This window comes from Lithobates pipiens, unplaced genomic scaffold, assembly GCF_037356315.1.
Source record: "Lithobates pipiens isolate NorthernLeopardFrog02 unplaced genomic scaffold, aLitPip1_a1.2 Scaffold_16, whole genome shotgun sequence".
Taxonomy (NCBI): domain Eukaryota; kingdom Metazoa; phylum Chordata; class Amphibia; order Anura; family Ranidae; genus Lithobates; species Lithobates pipiens.
The window spans coordinates 191397170-191420576 of record NW_027507748.1 but is presented as its reverse complement, the minus strand read 5'-3'; the positions used below and the strand labels follow the sequence as shown (position 1 = coordinate 191420576).

The 23407-nt window shown below is 42.4% G+C and overlaps 1 protein-coding gene across 1 annotated transcript in view; it reads right to left on the bottom strand.

Moving 5' to 3' along the window:
- Nucleotides 1–6784: 6784 nt before the first annotated feature.
- The window catches only part of WWC3 (WWC family member 3), a 274579-nt gene continuing 257956 nt past the window's right edge, over nt 6785–23407 (bottom strand). The window contains exons 18-23 of the mRNA XM_077480846.1: nt 19461–19623; nt 17467–17631; nt 12444–12536; nt 9639–9869; nt 8853–8980; nt 6785–7535 (exon numbers count right to left, since the gene is read on the bottom strand). Coding sequence (XP_077336972.1) covers nt 7469–7535; nt 8853–8980; nt 9639–9869; nt 12444–12536; nt 17467–17631; nt 19461–19623 — 847 coding nt within the window. The 3' untranslated portion in view covers nt 6785–7468. The remainder of the gene's footprint in view (nt 7536–8852; nt 8981–9638; nt 9870–12443; nt 12537–17466; nt 17632–19460; nt 19624–23407) is intronic.

The window sequence follows — 23407 nt, the reverse complement described above, 5'->3', positions numbered from 1 at the left end:
CACTTTATTATTAGTGGTAGAACTGACTTTTATTGCAAGAGGTTTAGCAGAAGCAGTAATATGAGCAAAAGTCCTTGTTTGCAGCAAATAGTGGCCTAAGCTTTGTGGTAGCAAATAGAGGATATTAAACTTTCTCTGAACAGAGTCCTTGCACAAGCAGTTAATAGACAGAGCTTTTCAGGACACCACACACAATGTCTCATTTGGACAAAACTGACTTTAGCACAAGAGGGGTGGCAGTAGCACACAGTCTCAAGGATCTCTCACACCAGCCTGTACTCACCAATGTCCTTGGATAATTGGTTGTCTCCTTGCAACTTTCAGTAGAATAGGCCTCCCCCCCAGCTAGCATAGCTGGGACCTCGATGAGCATCAGACACATGGCAGGCTTGCCCAGCAGACAAACAGCCCGCCAAGCGTTGATCTCACCCTCAGTTCCAGATCTCAGAGTACTTATACATACTCCCAGACACCATCTGGACAGATTTGATACACACTTGAGTTAATAACTAATGAATATTTGTCAATTTTGAATTGCACCCTTTTGTAAATGTATTAATGTGAGCTAGGGACGTAAGATTGTCGGCTTCTTGAGGGCAGGGACTTATGTGAATATATATATATATATATATATATATATATATATATGTGTGTGTGTGTGTGTGTAAAAGGCTGCATAAATTGCTATATAAGTACTTGTAATAATAATTATTAACGCACACAAACACACCATAACTTACCAAATTCCTGCTAAGTTCCTACTAAGGCCTTGTTTACATGGGGTGTACTAAAGCGTATGCCTGTGGAGGGTAATGTTTACCTGCACGGTGGATGCACAGGTGTTTCGTGCATCCTCATGCAGGCAGTCCTATTCATGTCAATTGGCTGCAGTGGCTGCATGGGAGCCCCAAATGCAAACAGTGGGAGCTCAGGGACATGGACCTGAACCCATATGGATGTCAAATTGGGAGCAACAGCGGTGTTCATGCAGTTGCTACATCCCAAATTACATTGCAATGGGACTGCCTGCATATGGAGCACTTGTGCATGTAAACACGACCTCGTAGGAGTGTACGCTGTAGTATGCCCTGTGTGAACAAAGCCTAACTATGGATTTTTTTTTTTTACAATTTTATTTTTAATATTGTGTGCTTTTTTTTGGAGGGGGGGGGGGGCGTTGGTGAGATATCAGGGATCTAAACAGACCCCTAATGTCTTAACTGCACTGCATATAAGTGAATAGAATTCTCTGTATAGAGGGTCCTATTCATTCACAAACTGAAGCATAATAAACACTATTTACTAGCCTTCAGTGATGAATAAACACAGAAATGATTGGTACAGATTGCTCACTGTGTTCATTTGAGAAAGGAAGAGGGCTGGTAAACACGTTTACCAGCCCCCCCCCCCCCCCACTCTCGATCCTGACACCAATCTCCAGCTCCAGCAGCAGCTGCAGCCGGCAGGGGGGAAATGGCAGAAGGATGCATTGTCAGCAACTAATCAGAGCTACAGTATCTGTTTGTTCAGCAGAGTTTGCTAAACAGTTTTGCTGAAGTGACCATGAACTTATAGCAGGAGGAATGGCAAGACCATAGGTAAGGCTGCTCCCCCAAACTGACCTTTAAAAATGTTTTTTTTTCTTTTTACTTTGGCACTCCAGGGCAATGCTCAGAACCCCACCTTACGGCAATGTGTTACATTTCATAAAAATGCAGGATTTGCAGAGCGTTCCAACATATTGTGGTGAATGGAGTTGAATAAAGTGTAATTTTGCAGTTCAGCAGGACCTAGTTGTCCCAGGTTTCCCAGTTCTGTAACAGTTGTGAATATATATCATTCTTCAAGTCTCCAGAATTGAGGCTGGTGCTGCTGTGAACTGTGTTATCTCCACTGGGTGTGAACCCATCTTAAATCGTTGTGTTAGGACAGAAACTCAATCATATATTAACTAATCATACCTCATCTGAAAACAACAGGTTGATGAGATGTTATGGATCAGGTCAGTAGTAGATGGCTCTCATAGACATGACTAAGGGCAGATGTCTGCCTCTTCTCTGTAATGTGCCTCTGTTGGATGGAGAAAGCTTGTTGGGTGTTTGCTAAACAACAATGCGAATGATTCAGATGCAGAATGTATAGTATTAGCCAGAGGTGTTTGTTCTTTCATAAATCAGCTATTGTAAAATAAGCGCATCTATCTGAAGGCTGGGATTAGGTGTAAATCTCATTAAACAGCTGTCAAAGCCACAATTACATCTGACATATTTGACTTGTTTAATTTCCTGGTGGAAAGTCACAACAGAATGATCCTTTTTCTCCTTCACTGCATGTCGGAAGGTTTTAAGTTTCATCTACAATACCTTTTTAGTGACTGACCTAAAACAGGTATGCATCCAGTGAAACTCCCATCCAGCATACCTGTGTAAGGATCTGCTGCACTCTAATGTCTGTATTTGTAAGTACCTGTGCTGTGAGTTATTTATGTACCTCACTTTCTGTGCACGTAGGGCTGGATTTAAAAAACCCCAGGAGGAAGTGAAGAGAGAGAGATGGACTGAGCAACATGACTTTACACACACAGGAGCTGATGCTGCTGTTGTATTTCATCCAGACCAGAAGCAGAGGCTATTTTGCAAGCATTCCTCTGTTCTATGTACTAGGGACTAAAAGCAGAGTAGATTAGGCTGACTCTGCATTCAAGTGCCACACCACGGTTTCTGTTGGTGAAAAGCTGCACTCAAGGCTGATTGGACAACGGCTCGTGGGTCAGCTCATCACTGCAGATCTTGTCTTCAGGTTACTGACACCAAGAGAAATGCCACATCATGATCATCAACAAAGTCCCTGTAACTGGACTTTGCTGTAATATTCAGCTGGAGGTATCTCTAATAATATATATCCAGGTATATGTGCTCAATTCAACCAGGACTCTTGTTTGGCCTTTTGCTGACAATACCTGTTTGTACATTGGGTCTATATACTATTATTAATATTTTCCTATATAAATTTTCTACTATTTCCATACTGGTGGGAGTCTATATACAGTACTTATGGTTAATGGTATATGCTGGTTACAGTAGTTCCTCCGCTCCCACTTACTTTGACTATGTAACTAGTTAAGTTCCCAGGAAGAGAATCCCCTCTGTTCACAGAGGCTTTGCCATGGGTGGAGGCACTGCCAACAATATTATCACAGCCTCTCTTCCACCTAGTGAAGGTTCTGGTTCTTTTTCGTTGCTTTGCTTTCTTGGAGGTATAGGGATATTTGACAGCTATGCTTTCATACTCTGCATAGATTAGGACCAAACTGACTTTCAGCTTGGTAAGGCTGAGAGTGTGTAGCTAGGACTAGCCTATAAAATATGCAAACTATGGAGAGGGTACAGAGGAACATAAAAAAACCCCCCATAAAATATACTGTAACTTATAAATTGTTGGATATCTGGGTCCCCTCTAAGTGCTGTGCTTCCACTGACTTGCACGCATCTTCAGCAAGCTTTGTTTTGCAGCAGAGTAAAGATCGGCAGCACAGGTGGTAGGACACATATTAAAGCTGAAGTTTAAATATTCATTTTCTTGAATAGATACATTGGTTTAGGCAGTGATCAGTTCCGAACCGCTGCCCTTCTTCATAATAACATCAGGGGGTTCACTTGTTCTGTACTGCGTTGTGTATTGTATTGGTACCACACTATACAATATTGAATAGATGGAGTTAGTTGTGTATATCATAGGATGCGCAGTTCCCTGCTAGGCTGGATAATTTGGTACCCACAGAAGGTTCAATTGTAATCCTTTGTGAATTGAATTTTCGTTATACTTCTGGAAATATATAGTTTGGCCTTTAGAGGTATACATATGTTATAAAATAGGCCCTGGACCTTTATACTGTGTCAAACATACTCTATAAAAAATTCTTAGCTCCACTGCCTTTTATTGGAAATACTTAGGGTATAGTAATAAGATACAGGCCCATATACCAGGTAGCGCCACAACCCCATTTTAGTATACAAAACACACTCCCAGTAATATTTTCCTCTTAGCTTCATCCCTTTGAAGCTCTACTCATAAGGATTCCACCTCCTCCCTAGCTCCCTTAGTGATTTCATCTCTCACATTCACTTGTACATTATTCTTGATATATAGGCATACCTCTCCCCCTTTTTTACCCTCTCTATCCCTGCAATAAAGAGTATACCCTTGAATGGTTGTCAGCCAATCATGAGAGCTGTTGAACCAGGTCTCTGAAGTTCCCACAAAATCCAAATCCTCCTTGTACAACAGTATCTCTAGTTCACCCATCTTGTCCGCCAGGCTCCTGGCATTGGTGAACATGCCACGTAGTTTAAACTGGGGTTCCGAGATTGCAACTAGGACTTGTTACTATATTTACCTTGGGTTTATGTGCTTTAGTCAACCTACCACTAATGCCCCCCATACTACCCTCTGGAATATGTTCTGCGTCGACTATCTCTACCTCTGGGTCTCCCCCATCGCCTAGTTTAAAAAACCCTCAAACGTTTTGGCCATCTTTACTGCCAGCTGATCTGCACCCTCCTCATTTAGGTGCAGTCCGTCCCTTCTATAGTACTGGTGATCGACTGAGAAGTCAGCCCAGTCCTCTAGGAACCCAAACCCTTCCTTACTACACCAGCTTTCAGCCATGTGTTTTCTTCCCTAATCTCCCTCTGCCTTTCTGGTGTGGCTCGATGTACCGGTAGTATTCTTTAGAATACTACCTTGAAGGTCCCTTTCCTCAATTTAACTTCCAAGTCCCTAAAATTGTTCTTTAGGAAACTCCATCTGCCTCTGACTTTGTCATTGGTGCCAGCATGCACCATGACAGTCGGGTCTTCCCCAGCACCTCCCAGTAATCTGTCTACCAGCTCCTTGATGTGCCGAACCCGAGTGCTCGGTAGACAACATATAGTTTGGTGCTTCAGGTCTTTGTTACAGATTGCCCTCTCTGTCCTTCTAAGAATTGAGTCCCCTACCACCAGAATCTATTTTTCCTTTCCCTTCGCCTCCCCCCACTCTCACTGGAGGAGTTTTTCTCCCGGCAGCTAGAAGAGTCCCTCAGCTCCCGCAGTGCTGGTCCCTGACTGGTTTCACCAATGTCACTCAATGGAGCATACTTATCGGGATGCTCCAGCCCTGGATCTGCCTCCCTGGCACTTTCCCCTCTACCCTTTCTGACTATCACCCATCTACTCTTTCCTAGTGTCTGCATCTATTTGTCTCCACCCGCCTCTGTGCTGGCCCCTGCCAGCACCTGCCCTGTACGTTCCTGGCTCTCCTTTAGTATGGAGGGACTTCTCAGTGCTGACAGTTGCTTCCTCAGATTCAGAACCTGGGCTTCTAGGGAAACAATGTGCTTACATTTTGCACAGCAGTATTCACCCTTGATCGGATGATCAACGCATACATGCCGCAAGATGTACACTGAGTCGCATCTCCACACCCACCGGCATCGTACCTACTAATTTAATGAGGATTGGGGATAATACCCTGTCCAAATTACCTAGCTACCTGACTAATACTCAAGACTATACACAGATACTCACTGACCAACATGCAGCCACTGACCAACGTGCACTCGCTGACCAACGTGCACTCACAGACCAATGTTCACTCAAAGACCAACGTGCACTCACAGACCAACGTGCACTCACAGACCAACGTGCACTCACAGACCAATGTGCACTCACAGACCAACGTTTATACCAGAAAAGGCACTATATGCATGGAGTTTTCATTTCACCCTGTGCTGGGCTGCACAGAGTTCCCAGGGGTGCCGCTTTAAAATGACACAAAGCCCTGTACAATCAAACCATGAAAGGGTTATTGTTTTAAAGTTCTGTACAGAGAGAAGGGATAGCACATCCCATTCCTCCTCCAGGCTCTCTGCCCCTCTAATATTAAACGTCACTCGTAAGATAAACAATAACGTCAGTACATCGTCCACCCTATGCATTTTGTCAGAGAATGACGTCCTGGGGCACCAATCAATCTGAAGAAATGTGTAGGGTGGACAACGTGCTAACATCTGCTGTCTTACGAGTCCCAGAAGCTTATGTCGGCCGGCGTTTTTACCATGATCTGTATATTTATCAACTTTAGTGTGGTTATTCCCCCTTTTTCTTTGATGGCAAGAACTGCCGTGAATGCATATTATTAAAGTGCTGTGTAAATTGCCAGTGCTATATAAATACCTGTTATATATAAATAATATATAAAACTGCTAAGAAGTAAGTATTCTTAGAGCAAAAGTAGCAGCAATTCTCCAATCACAGGTTTCCTTATGCATTCCCTGTTGTACAGATGCTCCTTTGGGAAGCACTAAAGTATAATTAAAGACAAAACTTTTTTAATTTTTTTTTTTTTCAGTTTTTGAATAGAGTGGAGACGGATTAGAACATAACGTTTTATTGCTATCTGTGCCCCCATTAGGGAGGTTCATCCTCTCTATTTGTCCTGTTCACTGGTATTATCGTAAATTAAAATAAAATAAAATCCAAAATATGGATTGACACCAAAACATTAATGGTTACAAATCCAAAATGAAAAGAAAATTGCCTTTAGTTCTGCTTGAAAAAAAATAAAAAGTTGTATTTCTCCTTGAATGCTACTAATAATAAAAAAAATATTAGAAACATGCAACAAGTAAATATAGAAATTGTATCAGCAGTTACATTGGGTAACCATTGGAGTAACCTAAAAAGTAGAGCAGTAAGCTGAGAAGTGTACCACAGTGACAAAAAAATCCAAACAACAAGAAGAGTTCTGGAAAATGCAATGCCATTTTAATCAGTATTAAAACCCTTGCAGTGATAATATTTCAGTACAGAATAGAAATCATGTGAAAGAATATGAGATATGTTATGAAGAAAAGCAAGAAAAAATATATATAAAATAAGCTACCAAAGGTGACAGTTTGCAAATAATATTTTCGTTTCAGGTACCAGAAAGAAAGCCAGTTCATCAGTCCAATTCAGCTGTATGACAAAACACTTGGAAGCATAAATTCAATCTAGAACATCTTTAAAGTAAGTATTTTCCCTCAAGGAAAATAAGAACCTATAAATAAATTACTGTTACAGCGAACTGTCCTGAACTTGCTTTATTTCCAATTTCCAGCCTTTTTTTTAATTAAGTCACATTAAAAAGCATCAAAACTGTACATTTGTTTTCAGAAGAGAGTAGTTGATCTATAAAATAGTTTGTCTTCAAAGATGTCAGAGTTACAGCAAGGAAAAACCAAGCCTTGCTGCGGTCATATTATAAAATATATAATTATAGATATTTATATAATGCATATACGTTTTTCATTTTTATTGTGTTTTTTATTTTTTACAAAATAATGAATAGCTTTTAAAACATTTGTAATATTAAACGTCACTAGTTTAATAACTTCATGGAAATACAAACAATGTTTTTGATACATCCTGTGTTCGCATGAAACACGTCATACATCGTCAGCTGGCAGAGGAGGTATATTGATCCTTGGTCTTGTAAAAAATGCTATCTTCTCCCTGACAGTAACAGAGAAGAAAGGGTGTGCTTAGAAAATGAGGTTACAAACAGATGTGTAGAATAAGAATTTTTTGCATTATATCTGCTCTTTGTGCTAATCAGCATATTGAAGGTCCACAGCAGGCAAACAGCAAAATTAAATATACAATACAGATGAAATATATAAGGAAACCTGTCAACCTGTCAAAATATTTGTATTTTTGTGCATCCAGTTCTAAGATTTACACAGCTCTGCCATACCAAACAGAAGACTTGGATTTTCTTTGCTCTTTTCAAATGTACAGGTCTCCCCAACATCCCTACCCTCTGACTACAAAGTGAAGGAGAAGTAGCATACTGATGAGCTAACCTATCTGTCATGCTCTCCCCTATTAGCATGCTCCTTGCACTGCATCACGACTGATTGACTCTGTGCTGCTTCTACGTTCCCCAGTCTGAGCTATTAATAAAACTTTTCCAAAACCCTCCTTATGTCACTATAACACAGCCAAATACCATCAAAAAGCACAAAATCCATTATTTCTATATGAGGTAAGGCTGCATATTACATTATGATAGGATACTTTATTTGTCACTGTACTGAGGTGTCTGTGCTTGGGGGAAGGGAGCTTATCTGTACTGAGGGGGATCGTACTAGAGTGGTCCGTTTGTACTGAGAGGTCTGTGCTTAGGGAGTTGGTCTGTGTGTGGGGGAGTCTGTACTGAGGGGTGTTACATAGTTAGTAAGGTTGAATAAAGATACCAGTCCATCCAGTTCAACCTGAGTGAGTGTCCACAATTGTCCCTCTCCCTGTACATTGCACACACGCATCGGTCCCTACCCTCGAGGATCCAACAATACAAGGTCCCCATTCATATACTAGGGCAAATTTGGGACAGAAGCCAATTAACCTACCTGCATGTCTTTGGAATGTGGGAGGAAACCGGAGTACCCAGAGGAAACCCACGCAGGCACAGAGAGAACATGCAAACTCCAGGCAGATAGTGTCGTGGTTGGGATTCAAACCAGTGACCCTTTTTGCTGCTAGGTGAGAGTGCTAACCACTACACCACTGTGCCACCCCAAAAAAGTGCTGAAGTGCCCCCCCCCAAAAAAAAAGATTGGTTCGCTCCAGGTGTCAGATGTACACCACTGAAGCCAGTAAGAGGGATAGGACAATCTCTTGATTCGATTCGTTTCTTTTAATACCAGGAATGCCCGAGGTAGAAGAAAAACATTTCTGTAGTTAAAGCTGAGATATGATATATCTTGTACTGTTATTACATCACACATAATTAATGTTTTAGTTTTATATATGATTTTTTATTTCTCTTACCTGAAGGTTTGTACTTGCAATGGTTCCTTTTGATTCTGACCACGCAGCTGGAAGACTTCTTTGGAGACTTTTTTAAGCATTTTCTCAGCTGCTTGTTCTTGGTGCAGCTCAAGCTTGGTCTGTCTCATCTAAAGAGAAAAATAAACATAAAACTATAGAAATAGCAAGTACTAGTTATAGAACAGATATATCTTTACCGCAATGAATATGTTACACTCTTCAGGTGCCTAGCCTATAATCGTATTTTCGAACACTGCAGCATCCTCAGCTGTTGCATGGTGCATTTTTAGAGTTTAGCTTCATCTTTCATACTTTTCCAGCAGATTTAAAATTATGGAAATGTAGAATGAGACTTTGAAGGTCCAGGCTGTGATCCACCCAGATTCCTGAGCGGCAGCCGGCTCAGCCTCTCAGCTTTGAATTCAGTGGAGAGGGATTGCTATTTTACGACTACTGGGGGCTCTACTAGAGAGGTTTACCCTCACTTCATGTCCCACTGGCAACAGTTTTACCACTGAGAAAGCAAGACTACCTCTGCAACTGGGACAAAGACAGCAAAAAAAACTACCACATTTTTATTTCTCTGTGTTGCTATTGGAGGGAAGTTGGAGCATTAAAACAGACAGGAATCCTTCCACTACTAGCTAAAAGCACAAAAAAAAACGTTTTTGGCTTGACACTTAACATAATCATAAAATGTATATGTGTGAGGCTTATTGCTTCGATCTGTAAAGAAAGTTTGTTACAATTCATTGTTAAACAGGTATGTATTAGCAGGATATTTACTTGTCTTTCTGCCTCTATCAGTAGACAGCGGAATCTTTCATCACGCAGCACCCACTGGGGAAGCTCGCTTTGACCTCTAAGTTGTGCCTCTTCTAGACGTTGCTTGAGCTCTTTAAGAGTGTTTATCTCTTCATTTAACTGGTGTTGCTTTGTTCTGGAGGCCTGGAGATCCAGCTCCAGGTCTAGAGATGTCCGTGCCATGATCTCTGCCATGGAAGACTGGCAGGCCTGCTACAAAACACAAATCACATGTGTCAATCCTATGTCTCGGTAGCATTGCTGTTGATGAAGTTGAGAGGAAAGACCATGTCAACAAAAACACTGGGTATATTCATAACTGGTGTATAGACAGACAGACATCCTAAAAATCACAGATAACATACTATATCTAGTTGATGATAAGCTAGGCCTTCGCAAATTAAGACTGTATACCTATAATATAAAGGCCACTGTGCAAACTCATTCTCCAAGGGAATACAGGGATACAAGCATGAATGTGTGTTATACAAGTACACAGACATTTTTTACAGAATAGAAGGTGAGAAAGGCACACATAGGGGGTTATTTACTAAAGGCAAATCCACTTTGCACTACAAGTGCAAACTACAAGTGCAAAGTGCACTTGAAATTGCACTGAAAGTGCACTTGGAAGTGCAGCTGCTGTAGATCCGAGGGGGACATGCAAGGACAATAAAAAACAGCATTTTAGCTTGCACATGATTGGATAATAAAATCAGCAGGGCTTCCCTCATTTCAGATCTACCCCTCAGATTTACAGGGACTACACTTCCAAGTGCACTTTCAGTGCAATTTCAAGTGCACTTTGCACTTGTAGTTTGCACTTGTAGTGCAAAGTGGATTTTCTTTTTATAAATGACCCCCATAGACTTCCAATGCTAACAGAGCTCGGCACAAGAGCTCAGTTATGGTCCAATTTAGACAGACAATCTGTAAAGACTAGAATGTGGGGTTATACCGCGCTAGAGTTATAACTCACATTATATGAGCGTGACTTATTTTGTATATAATCTGTAAAGACTAGCTTGGTTTAAATACTGTATATTGGTGGGATACCTATATTCACAAAAAGATCCACGTTTTTGCCCAATTTCTATAAACCTGTAAGTTTAACCTTTATTGCTAAGAGACCACATACAAAAACAAACTATTAAAGTGTATCTAAGGTCACAATGTAAAATCACAAATTCATTTTCACATTGTATTTCAATTATTTCTAGCCTACTTCTCTCACTCTGAATGATCTTGAAATCTGTAGTTACTTTCTGAAGATCCCCACAAATTTAATCCCTTGAATTCTGTGACATGTATTCATTATACTTTGTTAGTAGGTACTGCTGTGTTAGCCTTTCACACAGGCAGACCGATCATGTCCGCCTGTCAGTTTTTTAGGCGGGCCCATTCAGACCATTGCCCTCTATGGAGCGGCGGGTGTCAAAAGATATGTGTCCATTGACACCCGCCGACATCCGATCTGATCCCTGCCGCTAAAAAAAGACGGACATGAATCCATTCCTCATCGGTCCAGCGGATCGGATGGCCGTCGGATGTAAACAGATAGGTGGTCCATTTCCATTTGACTGCCCAGAGAAAAGAGTGGGCTGTGTCCGTGTCCACTCTGCATAAGCAAAGCGGACACGGACCTGTCATCCTCCTGCTTAGTGGACAGATTACCAGCTGAGCAGGTGGACTCCTAGCGGAGTCTGCCCCATGTGAAAAGGGCCTTACACATTTCACAGAGCCTGCATTCTGAACCACACAGATGCTGAAAGAAGGAGTTTCAGAAGGCTAAGTCAGTACATGAATTACTGCTTGCAGGCAGCAAAGTACCATGGGATATGTAGTCCTTAGAAACCGAATGTAAACAGCAGAGGAGAAGCTGCAAAGTATGCAGGGAATCCAGGAAGTTGTGGAAAGAAATGGCCAGCAGACAGGCACCACTCACTACATGAAAGAAGTTTTTCCAAGTAATCTTATATTGGATTGTCAAAAACAACCATTGTTTTATTGCTATTACAATGCAGATGTTATAAAGTAAAAACTGTATGCTGTTACTATAGATCTCCTTTAACATAAGTGACAGCCAGTATACATTTACAAAAGACAGTATTTTATCAAGCAGAAGAAAAACTTAGACAAGGGGTGGCTGTATATCTAGTATAACATACAATAGACAGAGGGTGAATGGTTCAATCAATAACATAGATGTATCATGGTGACCATGTAGATCACAACATACAATAAAGAAGAGCATGCAACACCAATCTGCATATTCAAAAGCGTGCACAATTCATTTGAATATGCAGTCTCACTTTGGGCACCAGTTCACATAAAGAATACCCCGACACTAGAAAGACAGCAGAGAAGGGAAATTACCTGAATAGGAGCAGGGATGATCACAGTTATGGGAAAAAAGTAACTGTTCTGAATTTATTTAATCTTTAGTAATAAAATATAAATAGCCTATATAGAAAATACAGCTGAAAACAGGTCACACCAACGCCATCACAAAAGACATAGCCATCCTTTCTGACTGGCATCACTCAGCAATGTCCTGGGAGCACTCCAGTCAGGCTTCAGTAGGTATGTAAATGGATTACACCTATAGCAATGGCATTATTCCTCTTTCAAAACTACACAGTTTGTTTTTATCTATAAAACACTCCTTCTCAGCATAGGCAGTTTTTTGGTAAAGGAGAACCAACCCTTTAAATAAACCCTGTTTCCTAAAGATTCAGATAACCTCCTTTCCAGACTGTACAATAAAATGGCATATTACATTCATACCTGCTTATAGCGTAGTGTCCGCCTTTCCAGTGTATTTCGGATGAAAGGTGATTTTCTCGGTAATGTAGAACTATCACTATCACTTCGATACAGCTAAAAAGAAGCAAAAACAAGATATGATGTAAATAACAAAATAATGTAATTTGGTATACTCCAGACACTGTGCTGGCAATGGTAATATGCCAGTGACACAACATACTAGAAAAATTCACACATTTTTTTATTGATTTTATTTTTTATTTTTTTATTTAAAGATGCATACAAGATGACAACATAGAGTAAGTATCAAACAGCTTGTGTACCAAAGGACAATACTGCCAACAGAAGAACAACTATAGTAAATAAGAGGTTCAAACATTGCAGTAGGTGCAAATAGGACCAGAGCTGAACTTTTTACTGATTTGATCAGCTTTTGTCTTTAAGACACAAATAAGGTTTAAAAAATTTAATTTTCCATAATTTTTTTTTAACTTTCAAAAACTAGGCATACAAAAATACACTAGTTCAACCTCTTCTACATCTGACACAATCAGATGGCCAGCTTGGATCCATTTTCTTCCCTAAGACCCCTTTCACACTGGGGGTGTTTTTCAGGCGCTATAGCATTAAAAATATTGCCTACAAACCTCCCTAAAACAGCTGCTCCATTCACTCCAGTGTGAAAGCCTGAGGGCTTTCACACTGGAGCGATGCATTGGCAGGGCATCAGAAAAAGTCCTGCCAGCAGCTTCTTTGGAGCGGTGAACTCATTGCTCCTCCGCCGCTCCTCCCCATTGAAATCAATGGGGCAGCGCTGCTATACTGCAGCAGCATTTTGCAGGTGGATTTAATCCCTTTACTGCTGATAGCTGGGGGTTAAAACCGCCCCGCTAGTGGCCGAATAGCACCGCTAAAACTATGGTAAAGTAGCGCTAAAAATTGCGCTGCCGTACCGCTGACGCCCAGGGCGGCACAGTGTGAAAGGGCTCGAATACAAGTCTTCCACAAAGCAGTAAAAATGCTTATTATTCAATTTTCCAATTGGTCACAAGCAGATCTTACACAGAAATGCTGGGTTCCCGAGTGGCCAACAATGAAACACCAGCATTGTAATGTAGGAGTAAGAGGTTTGATTCCCATTTGTCCATACCTAAATGTACCAAGCATTTCTCTTTGCTCCTGGCTGCTGAGTGGAGCGTTGGGGAAGCAAAGGGAAGGGCAGTGTGGGCAGCCGGAGAAGGTGGAATGTAAAGCCGCGTACACACGGGCGGACTGTCTGGCCTACTTAGTCCGCCGAAACACATTTCAGCGGACAGTCCGCTCGTGTGTGGGCTTCAGCGAACTTTTTCAGCGTGCAGTCTGGCGGACTAAGTATTTCGGAATTTCCGTAATACTGTCCGTCGGACTCGCATTTCGGCGTACTTTTGAAATGAGCGGACTTTTCCCACCCGGAGAAAAGTCTGCTCATTTCGAGCGGGTATCCAGGTAGGCGGGGCCCGCGAAGGAGACGTCGCTGGCCCCGCCGCCTGGTATGGACTTAAAGGGGAACCCCAACGCCGAAAAAAATCGGCGTGGGGGTCCCCCCCAAGTCCACAACAGACCCTTGTCCGAGCGCGCTACCCGGCCGGCCAGGAAAGGGGGGCGAGCGAGCGCCTCCCCTCCTGAGCCGTACCAGGCCGCGTGCCCTCAACATGGGGGGGTGCCTTGGGGAAGGGCGCGCGGCCCCCCCACCCCAAAGCACCTTGCCCCCATGTTGATGAGGACAAGGGCCTCTTCCCGACAACCCTGGCCGTTGGTTGTCGGGGTCTGTGGGCGGGGGGCTTATCGGAATCCGGGAGCCCCCTTTAATAAGGGGGCCCCCGGATACCGGCCCCCCACCCTATGTGAATGAGTATGGGGTACAATGTACCCCTACCCATTCACCTGTAAAATAAAAGTACCAAAAAAAACACAACACACGAGATAAAATACTTTATTGCACAGCTCCGGGGGTCTTCCGTCTTCGGGGGTCTTCTCGCCGGACTCCTCCACTATCTTCTTGTAACTCTTTTGCTAGCGGAGGAGTCCGGCTTTCTTCCTCGCCGCCGGCCTCTTCTCCCGACTTCGGGGGTCTTGTCCCCCTCTTCGGTTCTTCTGCCGGGCCACCGCGCCTTCTTATAGCTCTTTTACAGGCGGTGGCCCGGTCATCTGTCGCCGCCGCCTTCCGTTCTTCTTCTTCTTCTCCAGGAGATGTTGCCTCAACGATCTCTCCGGCCGGAATGCCAGGGACGCACTGCGCGGCCACTTATATAGGGACAAGGGGCGGTGTCACATGGCTTTATGTCACATGGGTTGGTCACATGGGTTGATGTCACATGGGGACTATGACATCGTAAGGGGGCGGGGTCACCATGTGACACCAACCCATGTGACATAAAGCCATGTGACACCGCCCCTTGTCCCTATATAAGTGGCCGCACAGTGCGTCCCTGGCATTCCGGCCGGAGAGATCGTCGAGGCAACATCTCCTGGAGAAGAAGAAGAAGAACGGAAGGCGGCGGCGGCGGTGACAGAAGACCAGGCCACCGCCTGTAAAAGAGCTATAAGAAGGCGCGGTGGCCCGGCAGAAGAACCGAACTCGTGTGTTGTGGTTTTTTTGGTACTTTTATTTTACAGGTGAATGGGTAGGGGTACATTGTACCCCATACTCATTCACATAGGGTGGGGGGTCGGTATCCGGGGGCCCCCTTATTAAAGGGGGCTCCCGGATTCCGATAAGCCCCCCGCCCGCAGACCCCGACAACCAACGGCCAGGGTTGTCGGGAAGAGGCCCTTGTCCTCATCAACATGGGGGTAAGGTGCTTTGGGGCAAGGCACCCCCCCCATGTTGAGGGCACGCGGCCTGGCACGGCTCAGGAGGGGGGGGCGCTCGCTCGCCCCCCTTTCCTGGCCGGCCGGGTAGCGTGCTCGGACAAGGCTCTGTTGTGGACTTGGGGGGGACCCCCACACCGATTTTTTTCGGCGTTGGGGTTCCCCTTTAAGTCCATACCAGGCGGCGGGGCCAGCAACGTCTACTTCGTGGGCCCCGCCTACCTGGAGACGCGCTCGAAATAAACGGACTTTCCTCCGCGTGTGTGGGCGAGACCGTTCATTTCAAAAGTAGGGCGGATAGTATGGCGGACTTAGTACGCCGTATTAGTCCGCTCAAAAAGTGGTGTGTGTGGACAAGTCCGTTCATTCGAAAGTATGACGGACTGTCCGTCGGATTGTCTGACGGACTAAGTTGGCCAGACAGTCCGCCCCGTGTGTACGCGGCTTAACTGAATTTGTTGCTTTTCCTTAAATAATAAGTAAACCACAGGTTTACTTTAAACAGGAACCAATTAAAAAAACATTATGTTTTTACACTGTGAATAGAAACTGAAGTATGAAGGAAACTCAGAAGTGTTCTGGTGGGGATCAGTTGCAAGGCAACATTGAGACAGGCATATCAGTTTCCTGAATGGGCTTATGCTCAAATGTGTTCTGTGTTACTATGTACTTTTAGTACAAAGTATCCTGTTATCTTTGCATTGGTTCCTTTGTGTGAAATACCTGGCTATCCTGCCAGTCCCCCCTCTTTCCTATTTTAAGCTGGCCATGCCAGACATGGAAGTACATCAATTCCAGTGTGGTCAGTTTCCCGACCGCTGGTTGGACGAAAGACAATGAATCATGTGCGGCCTGCTTTACTTTTTCCTCCAGCACTGTAAATGTTCAATTAGCACGTTCAAAAAAGACACAATAAGTTAGAATTGTGTGTGTGTGTGTGTGTGTGTGTGTTATCAGCTTAAGCACATTGTGTTTGTCTATTTTTATGACTTAGATAAGGATCAGATCACATTTTATGGCAAATTACTGCAGAAAAACATTGTCCGTGACTACACAACTAGGAATAAACACTAATAAGAAGTTTCACTTTCAGTTCTGACCTCGTGTAAAGGCCTAGATACTAGGACAGTTATGTCAAACCTTGGCACCCCAGATGTTTTGGAACTACATTTCCCATGATGCTCATGCACTCTGCAGTCTAGGTGAGCATCATGGGAAGTGTAGTTCCAAAACATCTGGGGTGCCAAGGTTCGCCATCACTGTACTAGGACATGTGACCTCTTGTGAAGGGAAAAATTAGCGTTCAGATTAGCTGAACTTCCTTTTCAGCGCAATCCCCATGGCCAACAGCCTTGGCCTTCACAAATGTATTCAAAACTGAGGAGAACCTGAAGCAATATTTTTTCACAGTAAAGTCGTGTATTTCAGCCCTTCTGATACTCTGTGTTAGCAAAACCTTTAGTAATGCTTTATGTTTACATCTGCATATTGGTCCACTTTAATGGCTTTTCATTGCTTTTACTATTAAGCTTCATGTACACGAGACATTGTTTAACCTCTCCTGAACGATTTAACTTGACAGCTAGAAGCTGATGTTTTAAAACGTCCGTTTAGCTGCGTTTACATGCCGCTTTAAGCCGCGTTTGCTTTTAGGAGCGTTTAAAAAAATAAATAAATGAAAAACGTCTGTAAATGAAACGCTTCTAAACTCAAGTTACCATGCTTAGCAGTGTTTACAACCTGTTACAGGCATTTGGTTTTTCAAATGCCTCTGAACATCAGTCCTGAATGCATTTTTTCCCCAAAAAATGCTTCTAAACGTAACTGTCTAGAAACGACTATAAACAACCCTGTGTACGTGTACTGATAAGATAACAGAGGAGAGTTCAGGGGCAACTGAAAAAAATGCCCAACTGCTCCTAAACACATCCGTTTACCAGCAAATGTGTATATGTATCTTTACACTTTTGTAAATTAAATTAGGAACCATATCTACTGTATATATATATATATGTATATATATATATATATATATATATATATATATATATATATATATATATATATATATATATATATACACACTGTGGAATGTAGAGGTTTAATTTTCTTACCTTCCAGCAGCTAATAAAAGTGGGCTCAATCAAACCATTCTGGTAAATGTTACACAACTGGCATATTATCCTGCACTTACTCTGCAAACATACTGACTTCTTGCACCTGGAGAAAATGTCTGGGAACGGACAATTGTACTGCTGCGAACAAAAGGAGACCCGCGAGACCGGCGACAGGTCCTCTCTTTTTTCATAATATTGACCTCATCTGGAAACATATCTTCAGTATTGGTCTCTTTGTCTAACTGCAATTGAGATTAACACAATACATCAATACAGCATCAGGTCAGAGTGTGTGCCATTTTTCTTTAACCACCTCCAGTCTGCGCCAATTCTGACATTTCTCTCATACATGTAAAAATCAGCATTTTTTTTGCTAGAAAATTATTTAGAACCCCGTAACATTTATTTATTTTTTTTAAACAGTTCCACAGTGATTTATCAAACGCAAATTTTTAGGAGAAAGAACACTTTAATACATTTTAGTGCACACATGTCAATCAGACCCCCAGATCTCTCCTCTGGCCTCCAGAGCATCTGATCAAACTGAAATTAGTTTGATCAGTTGCTTTAAAAGCTGGAAACAGCGGTAAACACACAGAAATCGGAAGTAATACGAGTGTAATACTAATTCCATGGTTCTGTTTTGTGAGAACTTGTACAATAAGTTGGATGTATGGGCTCTTTTACAGTAATACCTCAGCTGCACCTGATGAATTGTGTAGCTCATTTCTTAATAGTATACTTATCTATATTTTGTGTACTAAATAAAGAAATAATAAAAAAATAAAAAAATTAAACCAGAAGTGACATAATCCAGTTTCTGATGTCACAGAGGGGGAGGAACAAAGGAAGCTCCTCTTACTCTGTGTAGTACATCTGATGCCACTGGTCTCATCCATACCAGGCTCCCTGTGGGACAGGAAAGTCTGGTAAAGGTGGTGGGCGGTGGTAGGAAACGGGGATCCCCTTCCACTGCCTGTAAAATTGATCTGGCCGCTCAAGAGCCGCTTGGATCACTTTTACATGAAAGCCAACCAGCTGCTCTAAAAAAAAAAAAAATATACCCTGTATTGCCTACAACTCCTCAGTGTGGTTCCCAATCATGAGATCACTATTACATAATAATTATATGTAGGCTGGACGCTCCATTCACAAAATAAACTATTAGCCTGCAGATGGAAGTGTTCCTCTGTTTTGAGTATAATTGAAAGCAAAATATCTTTTACATTTTGGATATAGTGCAGAGGGATTAGCAAGCACATCTGTTATTGTTGTCTGTGCTCTTGTTGGTGACAGTGCAAGAAAACCCCAAATTTCAGATTGTCACCTGAACAAGATCAGAGGGAAAATTGTACAATGGGTACACTCGTTCTGGTGAGCCAGGTGACTACCAGGGGTTCCCTCACTTTGGAAGGATTTTCTCTAATTTGCTGTTCTGGCTATGGGCCAGAAATAGAAGGTAAATACCCCCGAATGGAACAGAGATGGCAGAAAAAAAACGGACAGGGTAACCCTCCCTTACGCTATCCAAAATGAAGAAAATATAATTGTTAATTACAAGTGTAGAGATTTAAATAATAATAATAATAGACTAATTAAAAAACAGAATTAAAAATGTTTTTTTTGTATATTTTTATATATTTTGGTGCATTTGTCAGCCCATAATAAGGGCCGGTTCACACAGCGAGGCGAGGCGAGGCTACACGGCTCGCCTCGCCTCGCTCCCGCAAGTCGCCCCCATTCAGTACTATGGAACCGTTCTGAGAGGAGCGACTCGAGTCGCTCCGACTCAGAAAAAAGGTTCCTGTACTACTTCGGGGCGACTTGCATTGACTTCTATACAGAAGTCCTCTGCAAGTCGCCGCTGAGCTCCCCGCAGGTCGCGGCGAGGTAAGTCGGAGACGCCTCGCCGCGCCTCGCTGTGTGAACCGGCCCTAAAAAAGAAGCAAAGAGAAGCATATGAGAAACATATTAAAAAATATTTAGGTGTGCAAATTATTTATAACATTATTGTTAAGTTAAATAAAGAATGCTGACTTGTTGGTAAAGTTTTGCTGCAATTAATGCTTACCTTCAAAGGCTCATTGGTAATCTTCACTGAATCATACAGGGTTGCCTGCCCTGCACACACTGGCCCATGGAGGGCATCGCTATACATTGTTTCTGAATAATGTGGACTCATCGGCGTGCTGTTACTGTGACATCCACTATCAACAGAGTCTGCTTGCCAGCTTCTACAGCACAAAACAGATACAAACATTAACGTTAAAACAAAAAACTTTGCTTTTTGTATTCAGAACAAGCAAAGTCTGATGAAAAATACAATTTTTATGAAGGATATTATTTATTTCTCTACTTATTTAAAAAAATAATGTTTACATCTATGATATCTGAAAGAAAGAGGCAATTCAAACCGGGGCATACAGTACATAAAAAAATAAATAAGCAAAGTTTACATTCATTGAAAAATTAAAGATTGTGACTTGTAGGATCGAGGTTGATCCCACTCCTTCCCACCTCCCTAATCACTGTGGCTGTCCATCACATTAAAGGACCAATAAGGAGACTGAAAAGGCAACTGGAATAAGCATGAATTTTATAAGTCATGTTAACATCCCCCTGAAATGTAAGCTGCTCATTAGGGAGGAGTGGACCTGTCAAACTTTGGTTCTCGAATTTTGGTAGAAGTTTGCAAACTTTGTGGTGAAATACATTGAAGTCTATGAAGGAGGTGGGTGGCTAGCAAATCTGTAAAACAGATTTCAAAAAGGCCTGCAGATGAACTCTATCCCTGCCAGGTAGTACTGGCAGCAGGATCCCAATGTGTTCTGCATGCTGACAATCTGAGGGAGCATCCTGTGATAACAACTTCCTGGCAAACACGAGATGAAGAGTGACCAGGAAATTAATACTCCTCCTTCCAATTTGAGTCTACCAGCAAGAAAGCCCAATGGTGATGTTTTGTCTCTATGGAAATGCGGACAAGAGTAGCGCATTTGATGGAATCCTGCAAAGGGACTAGGCCACTTGACCTGTCACAGGGAAAACTCCCAGTCATTCCCAGAGGTGGAGGCCAAGCAACACATTAGTGACTTCTAGCAAAGACCAGGTCAGAGTATTAAGTTACATAAGGATACCCAGATAAAATGGCAACTGTCTGTTCTGGGGTGGCCCAATCTGCTAGAAGGCCCAAATATGGTGACACACCAACAAGTGAAGTCTTTTCAGGGTGGGGGGAAAAAACACCCCATTCAGCTCAAAAGACTGACAAGAAATGCCAGAAACTTGCTGGTCTGAAGATTAGGGAGGTCCAGACATCTTCCCTTGAGTCTGGGCTGCACGATATAGAAGGGGAGGCTGAAAAGGACTGAGAGACAACAAAAAAGAGGAGGTTCCATTGGGGGAATATGACTTTCTAAAAATTGGACATGGGATATGAACAAAGCATATCCCTCCATAGTGTGTAATTGTTTCAATCCAGGGAGCTAAGTGTCATTTCTCTGTGGTGCTTCATTCCTCTGCTATCAGCTTGAGTCATTTTTGATAAGTTTTCCTGACACCAAAAGAAAAAAAAATTACATGTGAGGGAGCAGCACACCGCCTGTGATTGACAGACTCAGCTCTGTTCCGAGTGGTGGTTAAACACCATCAAAAGAAAGCTCTATCTGTCTAAAAAAAACATGATAAAAATTGAATATGGGTACAGTGTTGCATGACCGTGCAATTGTCAAAGTGCAACAGCGCGAAAAGTTAGAACCACTGTTTTAGCATAAAAAAACCTCTGGCGGGTGCTGCACAGTCAGGTCCTTATTAACTTCCAGTCTAGACCAATGTCTGACATTTTTCACATACATGTTAAGGCATCCCCAAATGCAAAATGTTCCGAAAAAAAATACACTCAAATGTGTTTTAATGCATCTAAACACAAGATAATATCCAGTTTTTTTGTTCAAATATAAAAAATTATTTTGCAGCAATTAATTGAATACTAAACATGTCAAGATTTAAAATCGGCATGCCTATGACACTTTAAAAGCTCATACAGATTACCAGTTTAGAGTTAAAATGAGTTTTGGTGTTATTGCTGTCACTCTGGTGTTCACAGCGATAACTCACATGTGTGGTGCAATTACAGTTTATGTATGCATGCAGGACCTACATGTGCATTCGCAATAATCACATGATGTTTTTCAGCTGTATTAATAAAGGATAATGTTTTAGCCAATTTTCCCTTTTTGCATTGATTGAGTATGGAGGTTTGCAGAGACTTCCTAGGTTGGGTACCTTGTTCCAGTTCTAATCAGCAGTGGGGGATGGAGGTGCTTTAAAATTTCTTTAAAATGTTCTTATTTATTTAACTTTTTAAATAGTTTCTTGGAACTGTTTTTTTTTTATTCAACTTTATTGCTATCAGAAGGGATGAACAACATACTTGTTACTGAGAGATCTGGAGTCTATCACACCTCTGATCTCTCCTCTACCCTCCAAGGCAGCCCATTCAAACTGAGATCGGTTTGAACAGCTGCCTGTCTGGCAGGTAAAAGAAAGTAAACAAACAACCAAAATCAAAAGTTACATAATACACATTGCTTCCGTTTTCATTTGTCACAAAGGAAAAGGAGGAACAAAGGGGTGGGGGGTTCTTCCACACCCTGTAAAAGTGATTGGGTGGCTGCAGAGCTGCTTGGATCAATTTTACTTGAAAGTCCATCTCCAACTGCAAATTTTAATACCAGGATCAAGGCTGAATTCATAATACTGTTATAACCACTTGTTCCCGAGGATATATGGGTAGGTCAGGAGATCCCTTAGGGGAGGGGAATGCTGGGGTTACAGAGCACCCTGAGAGGTGCAACCGAATTCAAAGTGGTAGAACACTCCTAAAGGGAGGAGTGTAAATCCATAGTTTTCAATAGAGTAGGAAACAGGTGTACCAGGATTTTTAGGACATAGATAGTCCTGGGAAAGAACACTGTAGAAGGGCAGTAACTCCAGAAATGGGTGAGGGGTAGCGGATAAGGATACCAGACACAAGAGCTTTGCCTGTTAGCTATAAGGGCTGCCTAGAGCAGGGATCCTCAAACTACGGCCCTCCAGCTGTTGCGAAACTACACATCCCATGAGGCATTGTAAAACTCTGAAATTCACAGACATGACTAGGCATGATGGGAATTGTAGTTCCTGAACAACTATAGTTTGAAGACCCCCTTAGAGCTTCACAGATGTGCTCTAGCCACTCCATTAAATGAGAGCCTACCCCAGAGATAATGGAATCCACTTTATGGGAATCAACCCATTCTGACACAGCTTGACATATCCTCTCCCCCTCCTCTCTGCGGCACCAGCTTTGTCTCTGCGCATGCGTGAGCTGTGCTGCACCTTGTGAATAGCCGGGCAATCTTGTGGGACATGTCAGAGAGAGAGAGGGGAGAGGTGAACTTCATTCCGGCACCGTGGCACCAGGAGAGGAAGTGGGAGCTGAGTGCCTGTCAAAACTGGGTACCTGCTCCCCCTCCCCCCCAAAAAAATGACATGCCAAATGTGGCATGTCAGGGGGTCACCAGTACTTAAAGCAGACGTTTCATTTTAAGGATGGAACTCCGCTTTAAGAGGGAGTTCAACTGCGTGACATCCTAAACCGCCCTATTAGCTGACCCAAAAGCCTCATTAATGGCCTTTATAAAACTGCTGCCCATAGTCCAAAAGTCATGCAGTACATTATGGTTAAAAAAACAAAACAAAAAAAACAAAACAAAAAAACACCTTGTCTGGACTGTAAATTTCAAACCCACAGAATTTGCCACAAACCAACGGAGGTGGCAAAGTCAAAGCTCACCCCTACTGCCCACATCTCAGAATTTACTGAGTACAGTTTATACTGAAGTCGAAGTATAATTAGTATTTCCATTTTTTTCATCATATGTCCAGATTTGATTGCCCTGGTTTATGACAATCTTTTTAAAACTCTTCACTTTAAGTTAGATATTCATTCCTTTCTTTAGCCTTCCTGAGATGTTA